Source organism: Nymphaea colorata, chromosome 3 (genome assembly GCF_008831285.2).
Source record: "Nymphaea colorata isolate Beijing-Zhang1983 chromosome 3, ASM883128v2, whole genome shotgun sequence".
In the NCBI taxonomy this organism is placed as follows: domain Eukaryota; kingdom Viridiplantae; phylum Streptophyta; class Magnoliopsida; order Nymphaeales; family Nymphaeaceae; genus Nymphaea; species Nymphaea colorata.
In genome coordinates, this window is record NC_045140.1 from 6948157 (window position 1) to 6966306 (window position 18150).

An 18150-nucleotide genomic window follows, 5' to 3' on the forward strand; every position below is an offset into this window, starting at 1 on the left:
GCTTGATTGCAAGACCCACCTATCGCCCGAGAATGAAAGTTAGCATTAGTGATCCGACGATGCCGAGTAAAAGGGTCATCATTGAATAGATAAAAGTCACTCTAGTAATAACATGCTGATATTTCCCATGAGTTCGCATAGATGGGAAGGTTCGACACCATTTTTTTTTTTAAATTTTAAACCAGGTGATGAATCCTTATTTCATGAACATTAAGTCAGACCAGACACCTCCCTTCTTCCTTCCCTCTATTTGTCAAACAAAAGCGATCTAAAACATATGATACGAAAATCTGGGATTTGAAATGGACTTCGTACCCTGACCAAGTTTCTTATATAAAAGTCTCCATTCTTCATGGTGGGGATACTGCTTTTCAAAAAGGAGTAAAAAAATCATGTTTTTTCAAAACTAGTCTTGTTTCAGTATAAGAAAATTATGGTGGTTTCTTTCCCAATCCTTTTCACCGTCTGCAATCTGTATCCTCTATATATGTAAGATTTTAAAATGATTATCTCAATTAATTCTTTTCGGTTCCTATGGAAAAATGAGTTTGGCGGTGCGTGTCCAGATTTTTTGGCCTTTTCGAGTCGAATTTTCCTTTGCCAACTATGGAATAGACGCAGAGATGGTGCAGCTCAGACGATTCGACAACTGGATCTCTGTACAGAGCCCAAAAAATAAGAAATAAGAAAGGGTAGGTGTGGGGGTCCGTGTGACTTGTCGAATCAAACAGGTCAAATGATTTTCTAAGAACCTTTTCCGTTTTGATTTGTAGTTGCTATTTTTCCTTTTTTTTTTAATCCGTTCCATGGGTTCATTTTTTGTAGGGAGCCCGCAGGGTTCGGAGGCCAACCTCAAAACAATCACCACCACGTAACGGAAATACAGTCTTGCATCGATGCAGCGTCCATGGATGTCCCACTTTCCTCCAACGTCATGCCCTCGTGAGCAACAACAAAACCCACCCCCTGCATCGAGGAAACCCGTCTCCTCTGCTTCCCTCCATCCCTCTGCGTCTCACGCATGCCCATGAAACGGTTCATGTTCTAACTCATGCAATAGAGGGTCAGATACACGAGCCTGTTTCTGGTTTAAAGGTGCTTCTGGGAAGCGAGGAGACCCTTGTTTCTCTTTGTCGACAGGCTCTATAGGGATTTCTGATTGGTTGGTATTGCTTTTCTTCTTTATTTCTTGCCTTGAATGAACCCATTTCCTCTCCTTCTCTCAATGCCATGTAACGTTTCTTTTTTTGTAACTCATACAGTCAAGGGCGAAAGTCATAATCCTGCTCTGTTTTGAGGTGCTTTAAGGAAGCGGGGAGCCGTTTTTTCTCGTTTTCTTTGGGTTCTGGGTTCTATAGGGAGTTTGGATTGGTGGTACAGTTTTCCTCTTCGCTACCTTCTCGGAGAGATTGTGTTGGAGAAAAGCTAAGGCCTTCAAGATCGTGATGGGTCTGTCTGCAGATAATGTAAGAGGGTTGCTCTTGGCTCTATCATCGAGTTTTTTTATTGGAGCCAGCTTTATAGTGAAGAAAAAGGGACTCAAAAGGGCAGGAGCTAGTGGACTCAGAGCAGGTTGGTGCATCTGTTTTTCTTTATGCTATTGATATTGAAATCATGCCTCCTGCAAAGATTTCTGTTCTCTCTGTTTACGATTTCTTTTTCCTTCTAAATATTTGAGAAACGAGATTTTTCTGGATGATGGGGATCATCTAGGAGCTGAAGTAGACATTTTTACGTGTTGGTTGTTTTTTCTTCCTTCGGATGACAATGTTTGAAGCATTGCTTTGTTTTGCTTCGTTTCAGGATCAGGAGGATTTTCTTATCTCGTGGAGCCCTTGTGGTGGGCTGGAATGATTGCTAGTAAGAAGAATAACACTTTTCTTTTTTATGTTCTTCGTGCTGATGCATACGTTTAAGTGGCACTACGGATAGAATATTTGGAAGCCTTTACATTTTAATTATTATTTCAAGTGAAATTTTTAATGATGACTGTTCCTTTTGGTGTTGCCATATTTCAAGACTCGTAAACTTCGACTCTCTTTAGCAGTTATCACGTTTTGCTTGATGAGAACACGTAAATATTTGCTGGATTTAGGTCTGAGAAGATACTGAATTAGGTGAACTTTTGATGGAAAATATTTGCTTAATACTTAATTTTTTAGATCTTTCCCTTCTGATTGCACACTACATGAAAATTGCAAATTCTATAGGGTGGTTCTTGACGGCTTGCAGAAAACCTTGTGGATGATTTAAACAGGTGGATCCTAAAAGTTACATGTACAAAACCCTCCAAGGACGTTGAGAATCGGGCATCAGTTATCTAATTCTTTCTGTGGGTGTAGCAACTCTTAGATGATGGTTCACAAGGACCCAGCCAAAGTCTCTGAAATGGAAGAAAAGTTCACTGTTGTAGCATACAAACATTTTTGCAAAATGGTGAACATCGAGTGGGATACGTATAAAGGTACTTATGGAAGGAAAGATTTGAGGGACAATAAACTCTGGCAGCTGCCAGGCATTGGCAAAAAGGGTTTGCACATCGTGAACCTGATGAATAGAAGTTTAGTATCATAGAAACAATGTCTAACTTAGAATGCAATTTGGAATTGAATATTCTTAACAGTTATGCTTAACTAAATGGAGGACTCCATTATAATCTTAAATAGCATAATATATTCTTTGACTTTTGGCTCATATTTTATTTGATACCCTTGAAGTTATGGTACTACCAATAAAAGCACCATACTTTTAATAGTTGATTTTTTATTATTGCAAATACGTGAATGAAATTTGAAACTGTGGGTAACACTGCAAGCATTTTCCTAAGGAACTGCAAACACTCATGGGGCATTCTTAGATCTAACAGAGGAAAGCCCTTAAATTACAAGGCAGGCTTCTATACATGCAGATGCATAGTGCTTTCTGTTTTAATCTTATGAACCAAACCATCCCCTGGTATTCCCAAGACTGCTCAATTTACATAAAAGTTGAATATTTGAAAGACTTTTTCTCCTACTTTCCAATTCCATGTTCTTCTTCTACTTCCACCGGAAGGATTTCTGATTCATATTCTTGTGCAGTGATTGTTGGTGAGGTAGCTAACTTTGCTGCTTATGCATTTGCTCCTGCCATTCTTGTGACACCCCTGGGAGCATTAAGCATTATTGTCAGGTGCATTTTTAAAAATATTTCTAGATTCCCAAATCAATGTTTCTGTTTTTCTGTTTTCATTTTTGTCTTATGGAAGTTCTAAACATGTAGTTCAGTATTGGCTCATTTCGTCTTGAAGGAGAGGCTTCAAACATTTGGTATCCTTGGTTGTCTTCTCTGTGTTGTTGGTTCTGTCACCATCGTCCTACATGCTCCACAAGAGAAAGAGATTGAGTCTGTGAAGCAAGTTTGGTATCTTGCTACTGAACCTGGTAAGTTGAATTTGATGCAAACTATAGATTTATAGTGCTGTCTACTTCCAAGTTCCATGGCATTTTGTATGGAAGGAAACATAATTATTCATCTGCATTTACAGCTGTGTCAGAAGTTTGTGAGAAATTACATATGTTTACATGTTCTTTTTGTTGAGAAAGCAATGCAAATTTTATTAATGTAGTTTAGTTTCAATGGTCAATTTTACTTCCTCCCCTCTCATACATATAAATGAGATTTAGGGAGATTCGGTCATAGTAACTAAGTACTTACTTGATCGTAGATTCTCCTTTGTGCTGTGTTCACTATTTGATGGGCTGAAAATTTTTGTTGCAGGTTTCATCATTTACACTCTTGTAGTGATAGGGTTGGATGTGTTTCTCATTTTCAAACTTGCACCTACGTATGGACACACACACATGTTTGTGTACATTGGGATTTGCTCTGTCACAGGTTCTCTCACAGTAAGTCTTTGTTAGTGGATGTAGCAGCTTCTTTTAGTATGTAATATTATATTTTACATGAAAGAGTAATTTTTCTTCCTTTGTTCATTGTTTGTAGGTCATGAGCGTGAAAGCGTTGGCAATTGCTTTGAAACTATCTTTTTCAGGAATGAATCAGTTCATCTATTTTCAAACATGGTTTTTCGCACTTGTTGTTGCTTTCTGTGTTGTTTTGCAGATGAACTATTTGAACAAGGTAAAAAATGGAACTAGGAACCCTGGAACTGTTTGTGACTTTTGGCCTTGTATTATTTTCTAAGTAATAACATGAACTCAAAGTCATGCCCCTTCTGTCATATGTAAACTGTAGATCACAACTAGCACTCACCTAGGCAGCATACTTGACCAAGTTATGACTGGCAATTGGGGTCGCTATCCTAGTTGTTAAAAGCTAGGAACTTGATTGAATTGTCTTAGGCAGTTGATCTGGAAGATTTGCCAATGTGATTCAGTTAATCTTGATGAGCAACTTTAGTGACTCTGGAGGCATTATTTTTCTTCTAGGATGTAATAACATGCTTGGTGCCCTTTTTCAATATGAATTACAAATGGTCCTGTACGTCCCAGCTTTTGGACTACTTACAGATGTACATCTTACTTTGAAGCAGTATAAATTTTCTCATAAAACTACATTTTTACCATTTTTCTCTGAAACAACAGCAGACACTACTTTGTAGTGGACATAGAGTTTACAACTTTTGGTCTTTCCATTTCATATGCTATGGGCATGTTGCATATTTTGCTTGTAATATCATCTTTGAGGAAGATCTAGAATTGATTATACGTTCCACTGAATCCCTTGTAGCCATCATTTAGAAACTTCTTCATTATGATGGAGACTACTTTATAGATTCATGTAATTGGGAGTTCTTTTTTTTCCTTTTGTTTTTTTTTGGTTGGCCACATGTTGACTGGTATAGATATTATGAAAAAATCAAAGGTGATTGACAAGATAACACAAAGTGAAAACAGTGTCAAAGGCAACGTAGTAAGATCCTGAGATAAAATGACAATGTTGCTAAATGCTTTCCTATTCGTAGAATATATACTTCATGCTTTCATAATCTTGGGAGTTCATGACATACCACATCTACCATCTCTGTACATTTATCCTAAACTACAGCTTATGTTTGTCGTTTTTATTGACTATGTGGTGGTGTAGGCATTGGACGTCTTCAACACTTCTGTTGTATCTCCTGTCTACTATGTCATGTTCACATCTTTTACAATCCTTGCAAGCATGATCATGTTTAAGGTAACAACATTTGAATTCCTTGTTTAACAAAAATCCGTATACTGAAGTTACAATGCTTTACTGGTTTTCAAGTTTACTATGAGTTTGGAGCAGTCTCTTTCTTCAAGAATTTACTGTATGCCTGTTTAAGAGTTCAATACTTCAATTACAGCTTTGGGATGAGACCTCTATGCCACAAAGATAGTTGAAGCACTTATGAATAATCAAATATTAAAGAGGCATGTCTTCTCATTGTGGTATCCAAAAACATTAGAGGGTCGATCTTTTTCATCATTACTTGCCAGCTGTAAGGTTGCTACTAAAGCAGAAAATTAAGACAGAATATTAAATTCATTATAAAATTAACTGCTTGTTATCAGCTGACTTTTAGCAATTCATGCATTATAATAATGGAAATTGCTTTCAGCTTCTTTTGTTCAACTTAGGGTTCAAATAGGCATAGACAAGCAAGAACATGTTTAGCTGAACTGACTGGACGATGTCCATCTAACCAAGGTCCAAGGATTCCATTCTAAGCTTAGACGATACAAAAGGCCAAGGTAAATAAGCTAGCTCAGGCTCCTACCTTGCATTTTGTGAACTTCAATTCTTTGCAAAGATCTGCCAAGCCCCAAGAGCCATGCTCATTTAGTTTGGCTTGTTTACCAGGGGCTTGACTCTTCATGGGCTTGTAGTCTGTCACTGTTACTTTGGTTTCACTCTCACCTGACGTTAAGGAATAAGTGATGGAATTGTAAGCTAAATTTGAGTCACTTGATCTTAAGCAAAGGCTTCCATCATAATCTGTATACTTACCCAAGAAAAGGAAAATTAAAGTGGCTTGCAGTTATACAGGGATTTGAATATTCTGGAAACCATAGAAATCACTGGGAGCATCAATTTATCTGTCTATTTTGGACATTACATAGTTTTAGTTCCCCAGGCATCCACGTGATATCTGAAATTTCTTGAGCCCCAGCAAACTCATTTCTTCATGGCTTCGCAGCTTTTATCTGTTTTTCTTTTACCACTGTCAGCATTAGTACGTATTGCTTGCAGACTCAAATGGTGCTGTGCCATCACTTGTACAAGTAATGTGATCATTCTCTTGAAACAATGTCATGGTTTCTCAAACCAATGAGCTTAGGCTCTTGCTTTGGCAGCCCAATATGGCCAACTTTTCAATTCTTTAGTTATCTGAACCACTTTCTTCCTGTTCTTCAGTTTGATCATCAATGACTAAGAAAATAAAGTTTAGTATACTATGCAAAACGAAGTCCATACGCAGCTTACCTTTTGTTGAAATAGCAGAAGAAAGACCCTCAATTTGTATCATCGCATTCTGAAACAATATTGTAGATTAAAGTGGTAAGACTGTGCATGAAAAGTTTTTCTCATATGCTGGAAGACGCCTATGAGAACGATATTTATCGTTTCAACTATGATTCATATCAAACCTCAGATAAGAGTATACTCTTTTGATTCACATTATGTGTGTCACAACTCTAGTTGCTCTTGGCTGATGAAGTGATATTGCATGACATTCTCCATGAAGTCCAAAAATATCAATTTTTTTTTCTTATGAGTCAAATATTTAACTCTTCTCTGATGTTGAAATCCAGGATTGGGCAGGTCAGCAAGCGTCACAGATAGCGACAACTTTATGTGGGTTTATGACAATTCTTTCTGGAATCTTCATCCTCCACAAAACAAAAGACATGCTTGAAAGTGTGCCTAGTAGCCCAGCAATCTTGGAATCCACATAGCAGCCTGATGTTGGAATATCAAACTACCTTCTGTGAGGCTTCTCTCTCTCTCTCTCTCTCTCTCTCTCTCTCTCTCTCTCACATACACACACACACATATGTGCACCCATACAGACATGAATGTGCACAGTCACGCGTGAATTGCAGTATTGTGATGGTCAGTTCATGACGTACAGGTGAAACTCACAAAGTTGGAGCTGCAGATGCGGATGCTCTTGATGCATAATGTAATTGAAATTCTGAGCACACAGCCAACTTACCAGCATGGATCTGCCTTCATTTTTTTGCTCCAAGTCGAGATCAATTGCTGCAACAGTTTGATGGCCAACATGATAAAGAGAGAACATGGAGAACATGCGGAGGTTCTTGTACAAGGATAATCGGGCATACCACAAGTATACAATTGTGTATATACTGGCCTTGTCCAGCATCGAAGTCTATCCCTATTACCTTGGGAGAACTGCAGCATGTTCGGTTTCAATCGATTCACGCCTTTTTTTCTATTATCTTTTACCTTTGCATCTCCCTTCCGGATCAAATGGCAGCTCAAGTTTACTTTGAATGCAAATTTGGCATGTCTACACACGCATACACACAACTATCTAAGTTATGTCCGATAAAATTTGAACCATTGACCTAACTGTTCAAATTAATCTAAAACTCAATCTTAAAAACTATTTGTCAACTTTCATATTATTCATTTATGGGGCATCACTTATAAATGGTTTAAAAGCAGCCAAAGATGTTTTCAGTATAAAATGCTCTGATATAAAGGTGTAAATGGTATGAGCAGATGCAGTTAACATGAATAACTCCCTTCTTTATGATATTTTAAGGAAGCGGTGGATGTTGGATTTATTGGGTCTGATCTAATTGGATTTGGATTCTGATGAAATGGACCAAAATTGTCTAAACCTAACTGCCTTACAATCCAGTTGCAATTTAGATCCTGAAACGTGGCTGCACAGAATCTGAATGGTGAACTAGATTTTGACCTGACCATTGAGCTCTATGTTTTTGGACGAGTGTTCAAATTCAAACTGGAGCAGACAAGAATGTTACATGGATCCGAGTCTCCTGGTCTTTCTTTTCAAAGACTCAAATTTAAAAACGGCTCTGATTGCACTGTAATACAGGTCCGAGTGGCAGCTCTGACCCGATGGGAACTTTAGAAGGCTTGGAAACTACCCTCTATTTCATGACTTACGTACCGATCCACTTGATTCATTGTACTAATCTGGTCCACCTCCTGCCCTTTTGTTTAAGTAATTTGTGCTATTTGGATCATACCTGAGTTCTAGTACTTTTGATATAAAGCAGGAGCTCGAATCGGTCATTACCTGAGCCATATTATTAGAGTTAATCAAAATGTTACACAGAGTAGGTTGCAGCATTCTGCACCCTGAATGTTAGCTTAAGACTTTATGGAACCTTAATCCTTTAGGTTGTATTTGATAGCCTTGGATCTTAGATCTGAGGCTGTATAAGAAGATGTGTTTTGGGAGATCCTCAGTTAGCATGGATTTTATATATTCAAAACCATAGATTTAAAGGTTAGATTTGGATTTTTTGGGTGGGGGAGTAGGGTGGGGGGTGTGTTGATCTTAAAACAATTAGATCACCGTGGGTCTCAGATCTACGGTGTGACAAACACAACCTTATGGCATCAGAGCACCGATGGGTAGATCAGGGAATCCACATGAACACCTTCTTCTGCACAGTGTGTGTTTGTTTGCCCAAAAGTTCCCTTATCCATTGACATTGTAGAAAGTTTTATCTCCAAAACGCTCACCCCAAACGAATTTCCTTCTATGGAAAACACAAGTGGTTTGAAGAAGCATACACATTTGCTTCACAAGAGAGAGAGTCTCATGCCGAAGCTGCAAATGCACAAGAGGATGAAGATGGCCATGGCAGATTACATCAAGGCATCCTAAAACATCTATGATAAATTGGCGATACAAAAGCCAATTAATGATCATATGGAATTTTTTATGTTGTCGAATTGACTTGAAGCAAGTACAAATCTTTCATTAGATCAAAAGCCGATGCCACTGCTACTGTCTTATAAGGAATTAGTCCCACTATTACAAAGCCAGAAGATGTTGAGAGCCTTGAACCATGATGATATCGAGTTGCAACACTAGCTACTTTTTACATATATAGACAAAGCTTCAATAACAATACAAGTGGCAGAGGAGGCCAATCTTCTTTTTCTCAAGAAAGAGGTTTTGTTCCTTATAGTAGGAATTATCAAGGGAACCAAAATGAAGCAATGAAACCACATCAAAATCAAAACACACAACAACATAAATCAAAGGAGTTTAAGGGAAAATTGATGAACAAAGGCAAAGGTGCAATTTGTCAAATCTGTTCTAAATGAAACCAAACAACACTAAAATGTTAGCACGGGTTCAACAGCACATACAAGGCAAAAGATTCAGTGCAAGACGTGGCAAAGATGGCATTGTATATAACCAAGACTGGTTCATGGATTTAAGGTCAACTTCACATGTTGTGTCTAACGCAAGCATGCTTATTAACCTAATTACATATGAAGGCCTATAAATGCTTGTTGTTGGCACATGTCAGACATGAAGTTGTGATTTTTTTTTAGTAAGACAATAACAAGTACATGTAACATCTAACAAAATTGATCTCATATTTGTCTTGGATGTGCATAAGACATAAGCAAAATAAGTTAGATTGTCATTCTTAAGAGTAAGTAATAGATTAGTTGAGCCTTTTGTTATAATCTATCGCCATTTGTGGGGGCCTTCCCTTGTAAATTCAGCACAAGGAATGAAATATTATGTTGTTATTATAGATGTTTTTAGCATACATGGTTAGGTATCGTGTAGTAGCAAATTTGGATCAGTTGCAATAATGTCTTCTTTCATGGCGAGTATTTTGTTTTTCATCATATATTGCAAACTATCTGAGTGGAAATTCTAACTATTATGAAGGTTCTTTGGCAAGTGGATATGGTTTCTTGCTCCTTTATTGCTTTTTTTTTTGTTCCTTCTGTTTTACTTATTCAGGTTGTTATCCTCCTCGAACCTTTTTTCCTCCCGCTCAAACCCTTCATCCAAACAATGGCACAGTCCGCCCAACTGCCAGAGCATTAGCCTTCATTGGCATCCGCCGCCAGTGTTTGCCACCATCTTCACTTCTCATTGCTGTCAAAGAGGTGAATCTGCTCCTCCCTCGCCCCTGTCTACCCAGTTATTCTTCTTCCCCACCCCCACTTTTCCTCCTCCTCGCACTGCAACGTTTCTGTTTAAACAGCGAAACTGTTTCATTTGTGAACAATATATAGAAGCGATGCAGCAGTTGTTCATGTTGCTGGTCAAAAAGAGCAGCAGGGACCTCATAGCCATCTTCTTTCCTGCCCTTGCTGATTGAGGAGAACTGCTAGTGTCAACAGAAGAACTCTGTACGTCGAAACAAAGCTCCAGTGTTGGCTTTCTCTTGTATTTGTTGATTCATCAAGTGCTTCGAGTTTTTCTACTACTTGTTCAGTCAACTCAACATATATATACTTTTGTTTTTTTGTCTTTTTTCTTTCGGTTTTAAAGATCTCATGTTTTAAAGTAGTCATATTGAATTACAAATTCCAGATAAATGCTTCGAAAGATCAATTGAGATTCACAACTTCGGACCATCAAATTAGTTGAGCTTCAACATCAATTTCAAAGAAAACTTCTCAAACCTGACATTGCAGTAGAAAATTAAAACACAATGAGAGAAAGAGAGAGGGAAAGAGAGAGAGAGAGGGAGATGTGGTTTGAGTTCCATCATCTATTGGCGAAGGCAGGATTTGTTTTGGGGGCAAGCTGGTTCATTTTGATAGTTTTGACTGCTTTGTTTATTTTTTATTCTATACTTCGTGTTACTTATGGTCCTATCATTGTTCATTGAAGCGGTCAATGTGAGTAACATGATATTGCCTTGTCAATTCTGTTGATTAGTTGCTGGAGTGCTATAATTTAAAAATTTATCGGCATAAATGGTCGTTAATGTCAATATAGTGGCCGTGTTTTATAAACAAAACCTTAAATTTTAGCCATCTGATAATATCACATCCAACAGGACTGAATAAATAAAATAATATTCTCAAGAATAATAAAAAGCATTTATACTTTTTGAGCTAACTAAGAGAAAGAAAGAGAGAGAGATGGCACTGCTATTCAATATTATAAATTGTCATTGCATGCATGGCTTAATGGCTCACAAACAAACACATAAAAGGTAGGGATTTTCACCGATGTCGAACTTGCTTGCCTAAGCTCAACTCGTTTATTAAATGAATTGAGTTCGAGTTAAAAAAAAAAATGGACTTGCTAAAATAAAAGAGTCAAGCTTGACCTAGGCAGACTAGGCTCGATTATGCTCGTGGGAAGACAAAATGGGCAATACGTGTTCTAGAAAAGAGTGTTGTCTCGACAGGCAGCCATGTCCAGCAAAAGAGATGTGAGAGAGAGAGAGAGAGATTGGTAGATAGTAGATATTTTGAATAAAAAAGATGTGAGAGTAAAGTGATAAAATGAAAATATTTAATAAAATTTGAGGACAAGAAGTCTCCTAACTATAAGAAAAATGTGAGAGCGAGAGACTTGTAGATAGTAAATATTGTAAAATCAACATCTAAAAGGACCTTTTTTTTTTTTTGCATGACCTTTTTTTTTTTTTGCATGACCTTGGCTTAATCCGTCTACATAAACATATTCGTTTCTTAGTCACTACAAAATATGTTCTGATTTAAGTAGATTCTAGTAAAAAACTCAACTGTTGTTCAAGTTTTTAGTTTCAAATGAGCTATTAATTTTCTACCTGATACACATCTAATCATAAAAACAATTAATCTTAGCACATTTTTTCTAGTAGTAAAAAACAATTAAATGACCATGCACCGGGTTTGATTAACCCCATATATAAGCTAATTACAAACTGTGCAAATTTAATTAGAAAAATGAGGAGTTTGGAATATCTTTGAGACAAAAATTTATTTCATTTTTCTCTCTCTCTCTTCTCCCCCCGCAGCGCCCAATACTTGTAGTAATTTGTTACATGTCGTTGATTTGGTGACATTCATCTGCTCTTACATAGTGAAACATGCATGCATGCATTGCATGAAATCAAACGAGAAAAAATTTAAATAGCCAATATTGCAGCATTACATTTCATTTCATAATGCGAAAACTACTTAACAAACCAATGGCTGAGGGGAACTAAATAATAGAATGTTATACCTTTATGGGCACCAATACATACGAATCAAGAAATAGTTGAAAGCACAAATATGTAAATATTTTTTTTTTAGAACCATATGATTGGCATCAGAAACATACTAGTTCTTTGACTTATGCAAGGCAAGAGGATGGAAGCCAAGGCCCATCTCCCCCCGCGGAGATGCTCCATCCCATGGAATTGAAAGGAGGTTCCCTGCTCTGGCAAAACACATATTAGACTCCGAACATCTGCAAGCGTGTTCGACCCAATATGAAAATGTTTGAAGTCAATGACTGTAAACAAGGAAGACCTTTTGGGACTGTGGAGCACTTTTTATAAATAAGTTGGGGCATGCAATAAAGTCTTGCATACAAGCTAAGGATCAACAGCTTTCGTTTCCTTCAAAATTACGTCGACTGTAGTTTTTATTTCTTTCACAGTAGAGAGAGAGAGAGAGAGAGAGAGCTTTGGTGACATATGGACAGCTCAAGACAAAAGAAAGTTCGCTACAAGCTTTGCTTTCCAATTCACATCTTGTTCAGAAACGGAAAAAAGAAAACTAATAGTTTGTGCACAGGAGAAGATTCTCACGGCAGTTAAATTTATAAAAAGAAGAAAAAGAGAAGGCCACAAGCCTAGGCTTCCAACCTCTACAGGTTCACGAATATCTCGTGCATGGTGCAATATTAATATATGAAGAGGAATCCCGACCACAAAAACTACGAAAAAAAAAACAGGAACATACAATTCCAATATAATGAAAAAAATATTGCAGATATAGCTTCAACGGTCTCTTAGATTTCCGTTTCCAGAAATGAACCATATCGTCTTGTTCTTAGGAACAGAATGTGCCGCATGTGCAGTATGGATCTCTTGTGGCATATGTTTGGGTTGCAGGGACAGTGGGAGCTCTAGTGAGTATGTTTGATTCATTTTGTGAGTATGTTTGATTCATTTTTTCTGGAAAAGGCATAACAAGGCGACTGTTCTGCTAGTTCCCAAAGTAACAGAACATGGTTTCTCCAAGTGTAACTTGCTTCCAGGAGCATAGCGTAGTAGTGAGGTTGGTGAGCGTTTGGTCTTCAGCTCAATTCCTGTGGGTGTTATTTCCAACCAGAATTTGTGGGGAAATAGGATCTTGACCTTGATTTATATATTGCAAAAAAAAAAAAAACTATGTACATGAAAGATTTGGCGAGTTATTTTGCCGGTTCGTCTTTCAGTATTTTACCCCTGATTGTAAAATACCAAAAAAAAAGCTAAAATTGGAAATGCATCGACCGTATATTTAATTACATTTTAGAGTTTTTAATGTACATGTAATAATTTTGAATGCTAATGCTATGAAAAGCTTAGTCACCTTGCTGATTAAAGGGTTAAATTGCCAAAGTATTTAGTTCATTGAAAATAGTTAAGAGTTGATCAATACTCGAGGTGCATCTCTTTGGCATTATCTACGAAAAGTCTCCTTCGCAACAACTTTTTTTTTTTTGAAAAAAAAAAACCAATGACAATGTTCATGACGAATACTATACCAATTAGTCGTTAGCTCACAAACATAATGGACACACACATATATATATATATATATATATATATATATATATATATATATAGAGAGAGAGAGAGAGAGGCCAGCAGGGGCCATAGCCCCCTTTAAATTTGTGACTAAGGAAATCTACATGTAATTTTTGAAACTATAGTTTGGTTCTCTTAATAAAAAATTTTTTACTCTGCCCCTGCTAGGTTGGATGCGGCCATCAACTCAGCTTGAGTTGGCTTGACCAAGGCGGTCAGATGGGTCTGCATTACCCTTTGAGGCCGCCCCTTACGGTTGCGAAGCATACCCGTCATCAACCTCACATTCTGTCAACTTGGTGGCATTCACATGTCGTCTTGCCAAACGCTCTAGGCAAGAAGCTACATGGTTTCATATCTTGTAGCTTCAATCAAGGGAGAGCATTTGTTACAGGAAGATGAGACAAAGGGAAGCTACGGCACGTTTAGGCGTGTAAAGAAAGGCAAGGCTGGAGTATTGTGGAGACAAAGGATAGCATATCTTAGACAAGAAAAAAGCCTTGATGCTTGGTGAAATTGGTAGTTTATATTTGATTTCTTCCTTTCAATTTGTCTCACAAAGAGTTTGGAATTTGTTCCTGAATAGAGTTGGTACAACAAACAGGACATAGGCTAGAGCATCAACGCTCTGCTCTTTGTTGTTAAAAGAGACACTCATATACTAATTGAACTACAGTAGATGCATCACTAAGGCACCAAACGAATGGTTGGTATGATGAGTGAATGAATAGGCTTCAGCTTTCCTATTAAGTGGTATGAAACACATAATAAACAGATTTTCATTTGAATTAGCAACATGAGAAAACTGCATCAAGACCGAAAGGCTTTGGTAGTTGAGAAATTTTTCATGAGGAGGGCGAATTAAAGTTTCTGAATTTTAATAAGGGCCGAAATGTTATTTTTCAAAATTTTTACATAAGACAATTGATTTTTTTTTTAAATTTACATGTAACTTTTTTAAAAAAGATTTTTTGAGGGGAGAGCTCCAGGGGACCCTGCAGGCCCTTCCTTGACTTCGCCCGTGCTTGTGAAAGAGAACAGAGAACCAGACTGTATGAGGGGTACTTTTGTCTTTTTAACAATTGCCCTTGAATTTTTTTGGATCCTTGTAATAAGAGGTTTTCTTTTTCGGATAGGAGCATTTTGGTCATGGCAGAGGACATGAACGCGTACCTTGTGTTAATTCTGCTGCAAGATCAACCTTCGCTATAAAAAGCATGAGTCGATTCCACACGCAGGAGCTCGTCACAGGTTTACCTCTCAGGAAGAGCAAGCTCATTAATTACAAAGAAACTTTGGATTTGATTGAATATGTTGAATGAATAGGAAATCCCATTACACGTTGGTTCCCTTTAATGCTTATAAAGTGAGGAATGATAAGAACATTCTGTTCTCAGAACGCTTATTATAAAGAATCCCATGCTTTTGCTTTACAAAAGAAGTATAATCATGCTTAATACTTCGTTGTTAAGTTTAGAAACAACATCCTTATTCGGACTATACTTCCTAAAACAAAAATACAACATTTTTGACACATATTTTCAAGAACATGTGTTATAAAAGTGCAAGTTCTTTTCACCAAAAGTTTTCTTAGCACACATCAACCTAACTAAGGCTACATACGTTTTATGGCCACCGACCTTGGGATCCAAAACTAATCTTAAGTCAAATTGTGGATTTCACAACTGCAGATTTAGCATGAAAATCCATAAATACGTAGTTTGGGAGTAGGGATGTGGGTTAGTTGGAGCTCGACTCGACTCAAAAAACTCAAGCTCAAGCTGAGCTTGAACTCGAATCGAGTTCCATAATAGGCTCGAGCTCGAATCGAGCTCAACCTTGACTCCTTTAATTTGTTTCTATTAAGCATGTCTTATTTCTTTTAACTTGTTTAACTTATTTAGTTGCTGTTTAACTATGATCTCATTATTATTTTAGAGTTTATTATGTAGCCGAATTGAGTTAAACATTTAAACTCCCGATTGGCTCGTTTATAAATGAATTAAGATCCCTGCAAACCTATGGTAATCACTTGAGATCTGGATCCTTTTTTCAGGGAACTTTTTCTGAAGTGGGGCCCACACGCTGTTCTTAGTCAATGAAATGAAAACAAACAAAACAAACGATGCGAAAGTTCCTTGTTGCGAAATCCCCTCCTGTGGGGTCCAAATGATGAAATAGGAAGACCGTGGGTCCCAGCTGTAGAGGCAAAGGACGGCAGAGTAGATCGATTGCAGTCGAGTGGTTAGCATGTGAAAATCCCCACGCCTCCCTCTTCCTCAATCCTCACCCTCTCCCCTTCCCCCTTTATTCACGCAAGATTTCACCCCCCCAATCTCTCTCTCTCTCTTTCTAGATTCTTGGGGCTACCAACAAGATAAATACTGCAGAACAATCATCACCACTGTCTTGGATGTTGAATCAGGGGTTGCAGGCATGGAGGAAGAGCCCAAGAAGGCCTTCATGGAGGCCCAACTCCTCACCGACTTCCGAGCCTTCGTCTCCCTCGTCTGCAACAACCCCCTCTACTCCGCCTACCTCCTCTTCTTCACTCCTTGCTTCCTCAGACTCCTCCTCTTCCTCTGCCCGCTCCTCCTCTCCACCACCCTCCTCCTCCTAGTGCTCCTCACCGTCTCCCCACAGCTGGAGAACGCCAAATTCCGGCAAGATATCCCGGCGAGAGTGGAGACTCCAGCGTGCCCGACCGGCCGCTGCTTCTTGGTAGGCGCCATCGTGAGGCTGGCCGAGTTGTTCAAGGAGCAGATGGGAGGAGAAGTGGAGGTGTCCTTCTGGGATGTGCTGGACATCTGGAGCAACAACGCGTTTGAGTACAATCCGGAAGCTTACGCTGACAGGGGAGAGGAGGCGAAGGGGTCGAGCCTTGTTGGGACCAAGTCCATGAAGAAAGTGAGGGAGTGGAAGAGGACTCTCGCCTGCAAACTCTACGAGGAGAAGCAGAACAAGTGGAGGGAGACGCTGGGGGGGAAGCTCATTGTGGATGATGGGTTTGTTGGGTTAGGGGAGGAGTTCAATGGGGAGGGGATGGACCTCCTCTGGGAGGTCTATGAAGAGAGTGGGAAGGGCAAAGTCAAGGCCTTGGAGAGGGAGGTCAGCCATGGACGCATCAGCAGAGAGGATTCCAAGAGGAGCGTTGCGTCTGATTACAGCTTTGGGAGGATAAGCAGCAGGAGGTCTTCTTGCGGTGGGGATCACGAGAGGGAGGAGGAGGAGGAGGATGAACCAGAGACCCCATTCTGCTGCCTCAGTGCCCTGAAATTTTCCACCAGGAAGATGTCCCTCGGAATGAGCAAGCCCAATCTGGTCAAGTTTTCTAAGACCCTCAAGGGTTTTGGCCTCTTCAAAAATGTACATAAAACTAAAAGTAGTAAAAAATCGAATTCATGAGAGATCATAGTTTTCTTCCTAATCCTACTGAATTCCACACATTGTATATTTTTTTGGGTTCCTCTTTATTGTTTCCATCTGTTGTTGCGGAAAGACGGAAAATCAGAAGAGGACCTCCTTTCTCTCTGTTTCCTGCGCTTTAGCTTGAGGTAGCTGTCTTTGTACCTCTTAGAAACTTTTTGTACAACGGAAGTTCATCACAAGATTTTGCAGAATCCAAGGATTTGAAAGAAAGTGAACTGAGAATTGAATTGTCTCTTGGTAAATGCAACGGGTAAAAAAATGTTCCCAAGCCGAACTGATGTCATTAGTTCCAAGGCCTTGTACTGCTACAGCCTACAGGTGCACGCATTGCTCATGAGATAAGACTGAAGCCACTCTTCAAACTAAAGAAGAAGATGAAGGTTGTACACGAACTCTGAAGAGCAGGTTTTCTGATATAAACTGGTGGGAGTCTGCTTCAAGCCACATTACATATCCACCAACAAAGAAAAGGGAAGACTGAATGAAGCCATGTGCAACCTTAGTAGGTTTACTGGTTCTTCTAATATGTGATTCATGAACCATCATCGCTACTTGAGGAGTATAAATTGCCTTCCTGTTGATGAAACGTTGCAGTTCAATTCAGGCTCTTTCCTGCCCTCATCTCTAAAACCATCCAATTCATCGATGCAAATCCTTATTTGAGTGACAGTTATTTCTTGATTTTGGTTCATGATCAAAACGTTCACATGTACATTCACACCATGTAAAGCACATTCAGACCCGTCTTTCCTTTTTACTTTAATTGATGATGAGGAACGTTTATTACAGTGAACAGACCACTAATAAGCCTGCCTATTGAGAGATGACACTCGTGGGGCTGTTTAGCATTAGGAACAAGGTGGAACATTTTATGAATATGCTCCAAAATTAAGGTAGATTCATAAAATACTTTGAACAAATATCTCATGAATCTACTTTATTCATGAAATTCACATGCTCTTTTTAATACCAAACGCCCCCAACT

The 18150-nt window shown here is 38.6% G+C and overlaps 2 protein-coding genes across 4 annotated transcripts; both read left to right on the plus strand.

Moving 5' to 3' along the window:
- Nucleotides 1-825: 825 nt before the first annotated feature.
- LOC116250708 (probable magnesium transporter NIPA3) lies at nucleotides 826-7446 on the plus strand. 3 transcript variants are annotated; one of them, XM_031624550.2, is made up of 10 exons: nucleotides 826-1162; nucleotides 1263-1572; nucleotides 1804-1860; nucleotides 3081-3171; nucleotides 3262-3422; nucleotides 3760-3887; nucleotides 3985-4122; nucleotides 5089-5181; nucleotides 6783-6958; nucleotides 7103-7445. In XM_031624550.2, exons 2-9 carry the CDS (start codon nucleotides 1446-1448, stop codon nucleotides 6924-6926), a joined length of 939 nt encoding a protein of 312 aa, XP_031480410.1. In that variant the 5' UTR covers nucleotides 826-1162; nucleotides 1263-1445; the 3' UTR covers nucleotides 6927-6958; nucleotides 7103-7445. The 3 variants fall into 3 exon arrangements, with proteins under 3 accessions (XP_031480410.1, XP_031480412.1, XP_049932904.1); XM_031624552.2 differs by lacking the exon at nucleotides 3985-4122 and having other exon boundaries at nucleotides 7103-7446; XM_050076947.1 differs by lacking the exon at nucleotides 826-1162 and having other exon boundaries at nucleotides 1363-1572; nucleotides 7103-7446.
- An 8569-nt stretch (nucleotides 7447-16015) lies between these two features.
- LOC116250707 (uncharacterized) lies at nucleotides 16016-17375 on the plus strand. Its single transcript, XM_031624549.2, has one exon. It carries the CDS (start codon nucleotides 16173-16175, stop codon nucleotides 17139-17141), a length of 969 nt encoding a protein of 322 aa, XP_031480409.1. The 5' UTR covers nucleotides 16016-16172; the 3' UTR covers nucleotides 17142-17375.
- Nucleotides 17376-18150: the final 775 nt, after the last annotated feature.